Below are 13,485 nucleotides of genomic sequence, written 5' to 3'. Positions count from 1 at the left end.
AAATTTTTCGCTCGAGTTGAAAATTTTCAACTTGGACAAAGATACGTTTGAGGTGAATAGTGTGTGTTTTCGCAGCAAACGCACTGCCCATATAGTGTCATTCGCATTGCCCCACACAAGGACGCATCTGATTGTGTCTTTGCATTGACTTTGTATGTAATCTACTCGCGTCAATCGTTGAACTCGCGTCTAGTGTGAACCCACTCTTATGCTACGTACACACCAAACGTGGGGCATCGCGTTACTCGCACTAGATTACTTGCGGGATTTAACTTCGTGTCATGCTAATCTTTCGCTTAAGTTGAATATTTTCAACTTGGGCGAAGACGCGTTTGAGGCGAATAGCAAGTGTTTTTACGGCAAACATGCCGCCCATATCGCGTCATTCGCATCGCCCCACACAAGGACGCATCTGATTGCGTCTTTGCATTGACTTTGTATGTAATCTACTCGCGCAAATCATTGAACTCGCATCTGGTGTGAACCCACAGTTACGCTCCCGAATTATCTCAATTATATCACGTATAGTGACGAGCTCCCTAATGGTATAGTTTATAAATGTGATAATATTTCAATCCCCTCCCATCTAAACACATTGATGTAGGCCTACTTACATAAAGCTCCTTATACACCAATTCACAAAATATTGCACAGCACAGAGTCTATGATGTTGGCAGGAGGTCCCTAACATTTCCCCCAAGAGTCATAAAATCTGATTAGAGGTAAAAGAGTCGGTCCAGCCCCCCGCCTCACCAGCTGTCTCACCGCATACGAGAGCGTCTGTCAACTGTGAAATGAAGTTTGAGTGAACAGGACAGAGAGGAGAGGCCATGAGACAGTCAAGAGCAGACAGATAGAGAGACCAAACACTTTTGACCTTACCCACCCGCAGGTGTCAGTGACAGATACGGAGCGATGGCACGGGGACACTGATCTCACCCCTCGGAGAAAAGCACTTTGACTCCAACCACCTCAATTAACCTTCATTTCACATCGTGGTGACGGAGGTCGCCCCTCTCTACTGTACAGTAAATTGCATCAGCAGGAAGACAGGTTTTCAGGCTATGAATGATGGATAAGCATATATCATTCGCCAGATGCTTTTATCCAAAATGACTGTATGTGTATCTGTATGTGTGAGTTTCTTGGGACCTGTTGACCTTTTGCACCGCTAATGCAACTAATCTAGCTGCTGGTTTTATAAGTGATTGATTAGATGAAGGTGTTTGATAAAGGCATAAACCCCCGGTGGTAACCGGTCGTCCTCCCCATGGCGTTTTAATAGCTAATGATTTGTAGATTACAGCATGCTGTCTAACCACGGTGTGTCTCACGGGAGCTTGCGAATCTTTATCAATGCCAAATTGGTCTTAATTAGGCTTTAATCTCACTAAAGCAACCTCACTGGAAATCCTGTAGTATTGATGAGATTACACGGAGAAATGCTTTGGCCTTGCCTTAGGTGTAAAGTAGGAAAAGTTTGCTTTGGACTTCAATGGAAATAAATTTGGGACTGTGACTTGAAATGACACTTAATGACAAATGTCACGTGTGCAGGGTTGTGTACGGTTCAAAAAAGCACTGTGATCAGATTATTGGGCCTTACTTTAATGTAGCCCTTATGACCGCGTGTTGCCCGTGGCTGTGGAAAGGTCTCAAAACTCTTTGCAATAACCCTGACGTGGCCGTTAGGCACGAAAACATGAGCGATTGTTTCATGATGAATGTGGGAAATAAATGAAATCTTTTCTCTTGAGTTAACAGAGCAAAATGCAATGGTATGTGCTGAAAAATGATAGGTAAACTTTGTGTTAACTTAATACCACAAAACTTTTTTATTATTATTTATAGGCATATTTGCTGGTGTACTTACCTGTAGATCAACTAGTAGAGGTTTGGGTTTGATCCCAAGGAACACACATAGTGAGGAAATGTATAGTCGCTTTGGATAATAGTGTCTGCCAAATGCATAAATGTAAATGTAATTCAGGAAAAGACCTCGAGCAATGAAAATAAAACTTAGAACTGTTCTCTGACATCTTTCATGGACATTGTTTCATTTTTAAGCTCAATTCAACCTTCCCTGCACAGGATTGTGGGATATCAAAGGTATTGAAGGATCCCAGTTGTCTAAATGCAACGTTAGGAGGCTTTCAGAGGATTCGTTGGCGTCTATTTCTATGGTCAAAAATATGTTTTAAATATGCTTAATACATGTTGTAGAAAGTTAATCCCTTAAGTTCAGGGATTCTGTCATCATTTACTGATAAATGATGGTTAGCACACAGCTGATTGTAACCATTGACTTCCATAGTAGGAAAACAAATATTATGGAAGTATTGTGATAAATGATAAAGAATATATTTTGATAAAAGATGATAAGCACACAGTTGACGGTACCCATTGACTTCCATCCTGGTTGTTTTTCCTACTATGAAAGTCAATGATTTATCAAAATATCTTCTTTTGTGTTTATCAGATAAAAGAAGTTCATACAGGTTTAGAACAATATGAGGATGAGTAAATGATAATGACTTAGTTTAAACCTTTATATATCAACATATATTTAAAAATGTATTTCAGGCGCAACAAAATACATTTCTACTTTTACAATACATATGGAAAAAAACAGTTTTCCTGGCCAAAATATAAAAGTTTAAAGGGGCCATGGCATGAAAATCTGACTTTTTCCATGTTTAAGTCCTATGATTGGGTCACCAGTGCTTCTATCAACCTAGAAAATGTGAAAAAGATCAACCCAGTAACTTAGTTTTGGTAAACCATTCTCTACAAACACATGAAAAAATAGGTTGTTGAAATTTTGCTCTCCTTGTGATGTCATAAGGAGCTCGTATTATAATAATACCGCCTCTTAATCTGCACTATCCAACCACGGCACAGCCATTTAGTGCAGAGAAAAAAAGAGAGAGAGAAAATAATTCACAACACAATTGAGTTTCAATTGCAACAAACCGCCATCATTTATGGTATTTATGGTATTTTGAGCTTTAACTTCACATACATTGTGATTTTATTTGACATCTTAAAAAAGTCTTGTGCCATGGCCCCTTTAAAAGTTTATTTTTTTTACAGTTGAAATATATTTAATTTAAATCTTTTTGAACCTGTTATAGGTTTGCAACATAAACAAAGTTTTTCTTCCAATGCGATGTGAATATAAATGCTATGTAATATAAATCAATATTAATATATGTATTTTTTTATATTTAAAAATATACAAAAAAGGCCAAACAATATATTGTTGAAAAATACATTTTTGTTAACATATTTCAAAGTATATTTCAGCAATTTTTTGTATATTTTAAGTTATTTAGCAATAAGTTATTGTAAATCAAGGCTAAAGACAGTATTTTTAATGTTGATGTAGGTCTGACACACCCATATACAGGACATTTTAGATGCACAAATAAATAAAAGGCACAACTCATTTAAGATGATGCAATATCCTGTACGAATCTGTCACTTTGGAATATGAAGTAGACGCAATTACTTTACTGTTATGACTAAACTTTATGGGGTGGTTTTGCGGTTTCCCGGACAGGGTTTATCCTAGTCTAAGACTAAAGTGCATGTTTGAGGTGCCTTAATTTAAAAACATCTTGCACTGACATATCTGGACATATCAGTACAATTGTTTTGTCTCGGGATGCACACCAGTATTGTTTTTTGTAAAAACTACTTAAATATATAACTAAGGCCTAGTCCTGGATTTATCTAAACCCTGTCCGGGAAACCACTCCACTATAAGAATGACATTTGAATCGTTTTGAAAAGTAACTTATGTGTGTAAATGCGTGTCTTGATTAAATATATCTCGTTTGTTCACTAGATGGCGCAATTTCATTGGAATCCATTTGAAAGGTTGCATGGCTCTGTATCTATAAAATCCTTTAATGCTTCCTGTACTAGTTTTATGCCTATTTGTAATTTTTGCCTTTTTTATGTTGTACTGTACTCTTACAAAACACACAAAAAAATTATAATTTGAACTAAGGCACATAGTTTATATTAAGAAACCCACATGCCAGCTAACCATGACACTGCATATTCACTGCATTCCTTTGGTAGGAGTGATGGTTATCCTGTGTTTCCTAAAGAGGATGAATAAGGAGAAATAAGTAACCACAGAGAGAGATAAAAGAGTTATCATCATGTAAAACACTGTGCCTGTATGTTTTCATCACCATAATATCTGACTGTCGGTTTATTTTTTTCTATGAGTAGATTTTTTTTCTGAAAGTGTCTGTATAGAAATAACATAAAATCATGGCTACAAAAAAATTAAAAAAAAAAAAAATTACCAATATAAATATTTGAAGAATTAAAACATTTGTATTAAAATAATAATTGGTTCCTACGATAACCGAGGCACGTGCGTCGCCGCATCCTCTTCTAGGGCATTCTCAATCCGAAGGTTGCAGCCTGCGGAAGTCACATATGCAGGCTTCATACGTCATCAAGCCAAAGTTTACTTCAGTTACCTGAGCATTACATTCGCAAGTCATAAGCATATTACAACAATTTACGATTAATTAATAATAACAGTCGACTTTATAATTGTTAATATTATGAAATAAGACCGTCTTGATGACGTATGCAGCCTACAAATGCGACCTCCGGAGGCTGCAGATTTCGGATTGAGTAACGGCTCTTGAATGACGTTGACCAGTATGGACGTGACTTCCTCCACGGGATGCAAAACCACGCCCACATGATTCATATGCAAATGATGGCTTTAACGTCAGCGCTTTATAAGCCGCCCAGCCGCTTTGACAGCACTGCTGCGGAGTTACGGACACGCACCAACACTGACTTTACTCTGATATAACATCTACGCACAGGTAAAATACTATTAAATAATCTAAAATTCAAATAGATATATGCAGTGCTATAAGTAATATTTCGTATTTATGATGTTTTATTTTGTAAAAACTATATTTTGTACGGAATTTGGCATTTTACTTTTAAAGGAATGCGCATTTGTTTATATTTAATGTATAGATGATGCTGTATGTATTTACGAAGACATTCATCGGCTCTTTAAGTCTTAACGGTGCTGTTATGCAATCTTATAACGCACCACTTAACCTGTTGATGCTCGTTTCAAGTTCATGATGCTTAAGCAAACCTGCTTCTCTTTCTTTCTTTCTTTCTTTCATCCATCGATCATTTACAGCTTAATACGTGTCATGTAATGGCACATACATCAGTTTTTTATTAAATGCGTGTCTGTATCAGGTAGCTGTGAGTCATGGGGTCTACGTGCTTACAGAAATCGTCTGTGGTCCTATGCGCGTTCGTGATGCTCGTCACTGCTTCCTTAAATGCAGAGAATTCTGGTACTTGTGGTTTGAATGGTTATATTGAGTCATCGCTAAATAAAAATCCCGATTTGCACAAAATGACTCAAGGTGTAGCCTGTTTCATTTATAACGTAGGCTGATATTTTCCTTTAAGTGATTTTCGGATTACTTACGCATATTGCGTAAATGTTACAGTTAAACCTTAACTGCGACATTTGCAAATGATTGCCACTTCATTGATAAATAAAAGTATATTAGGGATGAGGAGGACCTCTAAAGTGCTTGTGTTTATATGAATCGTCTGATAAATGTGACGCATCATGTTAGGGGCTCTTAAGGTGGTTTGTTGTTTGTCCTTGCGTGGAATTTGCCTGCATTATTGATGCAGATACCTTAAATGCTGTACGTGCCTCTGTGCACACATCACTGCAGAGGCTGAGCATGGATGGATGAAAATAGCAGCATCCTTTGGTCCTTAACCTTTACAACTGTACTTGAGAAGAGGATAAAATAGCTACTGTCCCCAACAAAATATGCAGTCCCATGATGAATTTCAGTTATGTGCCCTAAAAATGATCCAAGAGTCACATTACCCATAATGCATTGCTAAGTGCATCATAAGTACTCATCTGTCCTGTATTATGCATTGCTCTTAAAGAATAATACATGATTTGTATTCAAATGAAGACTTTTTTATTTTGTAGCAGAAAATGGCCTCTACTAAGGAAAAACTGATTGTTCATGTGAGCAAGGAGCAGCCTACTGGTCCCACCAATAAGGTGACAGTGGTGGGGGTGGGTATGGTTGGAATGGCCGCCGCCGTCAGCATCCTGCTCAAGGTCAGTCATGTCGATGCACTGGATATGTACTACAATAACAATACCATCATATGATTCACATGACAACCCGTATGCATTGCATTTCATTCAACAATGATTATTTATTTAAACATGTTTTTTAATGGTTAAATCTGATATTATATTCTACAATAAAAAATAGAGTTTATAATGTGGCATTTCTTTAAAAAATATATAGTCCCTATTAAATAAAAATGGATGTTTTGGGCTTTTAGTATGAATATGGCAAGCCACTGTGCTCCATGACATTGACAAAAGTCGTATTTAGAAAGTGTAGACATTCAAAACATACAGTCTCTGCCAAGTACGCATCAATGATTTATATGACTTCATTCTGCACTTCAGCTGCTTATCACATTCCAGTCTGCAAGGTAAACTAAAGCCTATTGGCTATTTTAAAAAGGGGAGTGCCCTAACTTCCTGTCAGTGGATATTGCATCAACACATTGAAGAAGGATGGGCATTTTATGGCACTTCAGTGATTCTTGCACAATTTTACTGATCTGTCTAAGGCATGACAAAACATTTAAATTTTCCTAAACATTTTTATTTACATTTTTTGCAGGCCAAACTATTACAGAAAGTCTGTAAAACACACCAACCCAATTAGTATTTCCAAACACCGAAGAAGCTGTGAAAATAATAGCAAAAAAACAAAACCAATGCGAGACCACCGCAAAATATCGCAGTGTTGAATAACTAAACATAAAGAATCACAATATTACTTATTTGTCATGACCCAGATATTGTATAGTACAATTTTACAAGATTAAAACCACCATTTTTAGACTATAGTGGTGTTTCTAAATTATCAATGGGCGTTGAACATTTTTATGGCTTTAGCTTCAAAAACGTTCCTGGCCTTTGAACGTTGAGTGACTTCTGAATAAGTCTGAAGCCCTTGAACCTTTGCCAAGATTACACTCAATATTCATAACTAAAAAATTAAGCAAACTTAAGGGTTCAGCTCTCCAAACATTTCTCTAAATGTAGATGCACAAACATCTTGCTGTATATATAATTATGAGCTCCTTTATGAAGAAACGTCTATTGTAAAACTAAATTCATGCAATATAATGATTCAACACAATGTCTTAATTCATTCATGAAATGTTATCTGTGAGACTTGCGTTGATCATGTTTGTGTGTTTGTGTAGGATCTGACAGATGAACTGGCGCTGGTGGACGTGATGGAGGATAAGCTGAAAGGAGAGGTTATGGACCTGCAGCATGGAAGTCTCTTTCTCAAGACACACAAGATTGTGGCTGATAAAGGTCAGTTTGTAAGGCCATAAAAGACGTGTAAACAAAGAAGACTGAATTTATAGTAGTTGTTTGACAGGCCTGGCTGCAGAATGAAATGACAGAGGTACATGACATTTTTAAGGGGGCTTAACTTTAAAGGGGTCCTATTTAAGATTTTAAATAAATCTTGGTGCCCTCCGAGTACATATGTAAAGTTTTAGCACAAAATACCATATAGATAATTTTGTTTATAACATGTTAAAATTGCCACTTTGAAGGTGTGAGCAAAAATGTGCCGTTTTGGGAGTGTCCTTTTAAATGCAAATGAGCTGATATAATGCAAACACTGATCGCCATAATGGTGGTTTGTTAAAAATTGAAACTCAATTGTGCTGTCAATTATTTTCTGTCTCTCTGCACTAAATGGCAGTGCCGTGGTTGGCTAGTGCAAATTAAGGGGCGGTATTACTATTATAATATTCCATTGTGACATCACAAAGGGAGCCACATTTCAATGACCTATTTTTTCACATGCTTTCAGAGAATGGTTTACCAAAACCAAGTTACTGGGTTGATCTTTTTCACATTTTCTAGGCTGATAGAAGCGCTATGGACCCAATTATAGCACTTAAACATGGAAAAAGTGAAATTTTCATCGTATGAAATGATATTTGTAATGATACATTACAAACTAAAAAAAACACAGACTACTTGCTTTTGGCAGATTTTTAAACACAGCACTCCCTAAAACACAATATTTGCACAAGTATACTGCACGGCTAACCAAACAGACAGAACTAATAAAATTGTAACTTTAAATTTTAAAAATTCATAATTTTAATAAATCTTACCTTTTAACTGTTCACACCAGCCGCGTTTGAGGCGTCAAATTCGCGTCTAGTTTGCCGCTTGAACATTTTGAGTTTACTCGCTTCATTCAGCCGCGTGTGAAATTCTAGTCATTCACGCGGAAATTGGCGTCATGGGAGGGGCTTCTGCGACCCCGCTCGGTTCCTGTAATCACGTCACTACTAGAGCAAGCTCCTGATTGGTTAACGCGGCGCATTTTTGCCGTTAAAGATCAAAATTTTCAACTCGTTTCCCGCGGCAATGCTCAATTCGAACCATTCTCGCGAACTAGACGCGCGAATGAGGCGGAATCACATCTACAGTGCCGCGCTAAATGCCTCATTCGCGCCGCGAGACCTCCAGACGCGTGTCAACACGTCTTCACATTGACTTAACATTGAAATCACTCGTGCTTGACGCCTCTACCGCGGCTGGTGTGAACGTAGCATTAGAAGAGCTGTAATCTGCTTGTTTTTGCCTTGAATTTCGTTATTAAGACGCCATGTAACTTAAACTAATATCATAACGCATATCATAAGTCAAGACACGAATAAATGTTGCATTAATTAAACCCTGTCCATATCTACTCATTTTAATTTTACAGGTAGTGTGCTGTTCACCTGTCTGTACCCAAAACATATGGGGGGAAACATAGCTCATTAAATGTAGCTCAGTAAATGTTTCGTGAATCAAGGTTACAACAGTTTTGCTTTTTACATAAATGTTTTTTTTGAGAATAACACGAGTCATGATGACTCACCGTAAACTTAACACACTGAGCTGCGTTACATTAGACGCACCCAACATGACCGGCAGCCAATAAAAATTTCTATCCAGCCAACAGAAATCCATGTTTATCATTTCCTGTCCAATTATCTCTAAGTGCGATTATTCATTTACACTTTATAAGCCAGTCGGAGACGCATAGCCCTGTTGCGTATAAAAGAAATAAAAAATAACGAAACTTAAAGGATTGTTCTTTAGCTATATTTTTAGGTAATACACTATACGGTTTCAATTGGTTATCTTTTTTGTAAAGCCTAGTTTTTAAACGTTGCAATAAATACCAAACATAAACTGAGGGGGCGCAATTCAGATCTGAGGGGGCAGTGCCCCCCTGTTGCCCCCTCATTATGCCGGCTTAAAGAGCAATTCGTTCCATCAGACATAGGATCTATCATTCTTGCGATGCTAAAATTTTTATTTGTGTTAAAAGCAGAAGTAACTCTTAAAAGATGTTCGAGAAGAACAGTGAGAAAGTGATATCCATCTAAATAAACAGTGTTGGTAAATGTTGTTTCTGTGATTTTCCAGACTACAGCGTGACCGCAAACTCCAAAGTAGTCGTTGTGACCGCTGGAGCTCGCCAGCAGGAGGGCGAGAGCCGCCTGAACCTCGTGCAGAGGAACGTTAACATCTTCAAGTTCATCATCCCCAACATTGTCAAGTACAGCCCCAACTGCATCATGCTGGTGGTGTCAAACCCTGGTAAGTTACCTGACATTATAGTTAAATGCCTTATGTCCTCAAGCTTTGACATGGTCAACCAATGCTGTGTTCTTTTCAGTTGATATCTTGACCTACGTGGCCTGGAAGCTGAGCGGTTTGCCCAGGAACCGTGTGATTGGCAGCGGTACAAACTTGGACTCTGCCAGGTTTCGTTACCTGATGGGGGAGAAGTTGGGCATTCATCCATCCAGCTGCCACGGCTGGGTGATCGGAGAACACGGAGACTCCAGCGGTGAGAATTTCCTGGAGACTTAAATTAGTTGTCAACATTTACATTCACGGTATTAAATGGCATTAGGCTTTAAGTCAGACTTGAATTAACCAAATCTCTGGAGATCTCCAAATGCAAAAGTGGGAGGTACCTCCAAAAGGGGAAAAGTAGGGTAGGACCATAGACCGCATAAAACATGGACGTAGTGTCCGTGATGTCACCCGTAGAGCATTTTTGAAGCTCAAAAGTGGGCGGAGCTGGCAGTTGCCATCTTGGCAACAATTCAACGCCCGTCACTTCCGGATTAACCAAAAATGGGGAAAGAGGCATTACATGGGTTGGGCTTAGGTGCCTGGTTGCTGAAACCACACCCACCTAGCTCAACGGCCACGCCCTTAATTATGCCGTAATTTTGAAATTTCCTGTTTCCATTTCTCATAACGAACTTCAGTGTTAGCATTAGGATTGAAACCAATATGCACTTTGTTATATTAAAAAGATTTTCACACATACCTAGTATGCATGTGCCTTATTGGGTTTATGTTAAATATGTTTCTCTTCGTCTCATGTAGTGCCCGTGTGGAGCGGTGTCAACGTGGCTGGGGTGTCTCTCCAGGGATTAAACCCTGACATGGGTACAGAAAAAGACAAGGAGGACTGGAAGAGCGTCCACAAGCAGGTGGTTGACAGGTAAATAATCCATAACCAACAAGACAACCATTAAAAGCAATATTGGATTTATGCTATAACCATTTTTAGTCAAGTCATATAGTACGAGGGACTCAGGGGTCATTTTGTTTCATTTGTATACGTTTTGTAATAAATATGGATCCCTGCTCTTTAAATTCTTGCGTGAGTGTATTTAGACTGGACTTGTGGTCATTTAGATGTGTTTAACATTAATCTGGTTTGTTTTGACAGTGCTTATGAGGTTATTAAGCTGAAGGGATACACATCCTGGGCTATTGGTATGTCTGTAGCTGACCTGTGTGAAAGCCTCTTGAAGAACATGCACAAGTGTCACCCTGTTTCTACCTTGGTCAAGGTGAGATTCTCATTTGGCTCGGTTTGATCTATTAAATTACACAGACGTCACCGCCGTCGATGTATGAATGAGTGAGTGAATGTGAGGCAACTTGTAAAGCGCTTTGGATGGCCATAGGTCTGTTAAAAGCGCTATATAAATGCAGTCCATTTAGCATTTAAATTGAGTAAATATTGTGACGCATTATGAAGAATAAGTACAAACGCTTATACAAACATAAGCTGTTACAGGCAGCATCTGTGTTCCTATTGCTTATGGCTGCAAAACGATTAATTGCGACTAATTGTTGCCGAATAAAAGTTTTTGTTTACATCATATACAGTATGTGAGTACTGTCTGTGTATAATAATTATGTATATATAAAAACAGATGCAGGTGCAGGTATATGTTTAAGAAATTTTTTATTAGGGCGTTCAAAAGATTAATCACGATTAATCGCATACAAAATAAAAGTTTGTTTTGCGTTTTATATATATATATATATATATATATATATATATATATATATATATATATATACTGTAAATACACACACACACACACATGCATATATGTATTTAAGAAACATTTACATGTATATACATATTTATTTAGATTTTAATATATTTTATATTATATATAAAGGGAAATATATACATTAACAACTTTTTTCTTAAATGTATACATGTATGTGTGCATTTATATATAGATGATAATTGCACACAATATGCACACAAATATATTATGCAAACACAAACTTTTATTTTGTATGCGATTAATCGCAATTAATCTATTGACAGCCCTAATTTTTATATAATTTATATTATATATAATTATAATATAATTTTTTCCCCTTAAAATGTGTTTATTTATGTATAGACGTTTCAGCAGTAACAACATAAACAAGCGGCTGTCGCGGTCCGCACATAACTTCCGGTAAACTCCGCTACTAATAAATAACCACAAAGTACTTTAAACGTAGTTTATTTATATAAAAAGCAAAAAAACAACACATAGATTACCTAGGAAACCAAAACATTTGTTATTTTCGACGAGGTATTTGTTCAAGAGAACAGTTTAGCAACTAGTCAGACCATTAAAAAAACGAAACCGGAAGTAAAGTTCGGATCCAGACGTGTATCACGTGCGTCTGATGAAACCGTCTATACATAATTATTATACACAGTACACACACATGATGTTAACAAAACATTTTACTCTCTCTGCAGCGATTAGTCGCGATTAATCGTTTTGCAGCCCTAATTGTGTTAGCAGTCCAAAAGGTTGTTGGTTCAATCCAGGGAACATGTAGAAAATGTATACCTTGTAATCCACTTCAAGTAACTTTGGATAAAAGCATCTGCCAAAACAGCATTGAAGTATCCCAGAAAACAGACCACTCCGGGGCGGATCTGACGACTTCTGCCCAGATCTAGTGCGGATCCTCCACAGAGTCGTCTGCTGTCTTGGACAAGTTTAATGCAGTGGATTCTGGGATTGCATTTTTGACACTAACATTCAAACATATAAGATTGCTTCACTAAAATGTTTTTCATGACAAGATAACATTTTTGCCATAATTGGAAATGACCATGAGATTTTTTACTGAGTACCTTTTCCTGACTCTTGTACGTGTTTACAGGGAATGCACGGTGTAAATGAAGAGGTCTTCCTCAGCGTGCCTTGCATCCTGGGTAACAGCGGTCTGACAGATATTGTCCACATGACCCTGAAGCCGGAGGAGGAGAAACAACTGGTGAAGAGCGCTGAGACGCTGTGGAGCGTTCAGAAGGAGCTCACCCTGTGAACTGCAGTCTCTTCCAAAATGTAGCCAGCGTCACAGATTTCAAACTCCAAGAAACATACTGCCTGTAACCTCCATCAGATATCTCCAAACCAGATCTTTAGATTGTAACGCTCCTTGATGTGTATTCTTGTTGTCAATACAAAGATTATATTGAGTTTATATAAGAGTCTATGTGAATACTGTTGTACTGTATATTAAAAAAGAAGCACTTGAGCAAGACGATGTGCAATTTGAGTATTTTCTGTTTCGAGCTCAGCTAGCATTCTGCTACACTTACATCCTACAAGTATTTTTCACCAAGACCAACAAATACAACTGAAGATTTATAAAACATCTGTTTCATTTAGTGTACTTACATGTGCAGCAAAATGCTGGTAACTCTTAAAAAAAATAAATTATTTAAAAAACCTGTCAGTGTAAGAAAGTGTATATGTATAGGTTTGTGAAACTTTTTGTATGTAAATTAGTTTTAAAATCGTTTTATGTAAATGCGATTTGAAAAATACAACAAATTATGCAAAAATTATTTTCTGAGAGATTTTGAATTGTAGCATTAAGTGCACAATTGATGTAAAAAATTATTTTACACAAATTCATTGTACTTTTATAAATGAGGCCTGTTAAATAAAAGGACAGAGTTTTGTTACATTTTTTACAGG

The 13,485-nt window shown here is 37.3% G+C and overlaps 1 protein-coding gene across 2 annotated transcripts; it reads left to right on the top strand.

The window, feature by feature from the left end:
• The first annotated feature begins 4,715 nt into the window (after window positions 1-4,715).
• Window positions 4,716-13,045, top strand: LOC141349010 (L-lactate dehydrogenase A chain). Of its 2 annotated transcripts, none has more exons than XM_073868887.1 (8): window positions 4,716-4,862; window positions 6,029-6,163; window positions 7,339-7,456; window positions 9,590-9,763; window positions 9,843-10,016; window positions 10,568-10,685; window positions 10,917-11,040; window positions 12,662-13,045. In XM_073868887.1, the coding sequence occupies exons 2-8, from the start codon at window positions 6,035-6,037 to the stop codon at window positions 12,824-12,826; spliced, it is 1,002 nt and encodes a 333-aa protein (XP_073724988.1). In that variant the 5' UTR covers window positions 4,716-4,862; window positions 6,029-6,034; the 3' UTR covers window positions 12,827-13,045. The 2 variants fall into 2 exon arrangements, with proteins under 2 accessions (XP_073724988.1, XP_073724989.1); XM_073868888.1 differs by having other exon boundaries at window positions 4,756-4,862; window positions 6,032-6,163.
• Window positions 13,046-13,485: the final 440 nt, after the last annotated feature.

The sequence above is a fragment of the Misgurnus anguillicaudatus genome, chromosome 6, assembly GCF_027580225.2.
Source record: "Misgurnus anguillicaudatus chromosome 6, ASM2758022v2, whole genome shotgun sequence".
NCBI classification, from domain to species: Eukaryota; Metazoa; Chordata; class Actinopteri; order Cypriniformes; family Cobitidae; genus Misgurnus; species Misgurnus anguillicaudatus.
The sequence above is the reverse complement of the archived record's forward strand: the minus strand, read 5'-3'. Positions and strand labels throughout refer to the sequence as shown.

Bases quoted from the DNA above. Each gene is read 5' to 3' on its own strand.
- LOC141349010 (XM_073868887.1), top strand. From the start codon at position 6,035: ATGGCCTCTACTAAGGAAAAACTGATTGTTCATGTGAGCAAGGAGCAG. The intron at 7,457-9,589 runs GTCAGTTTGTAA...GTGATTTTCCAG, and splicing joins CAAGATTGTGGCTGATAAAG to ACTACAGCGTGACCGCAAAC. The intron at 10,686-10,916 runs GTAAATAATCCA...TTGTTTTGACAG, and splicing joins CACAAGCAGGTGGTTGACAG to TGCTTATGAGGTTATTAAGC.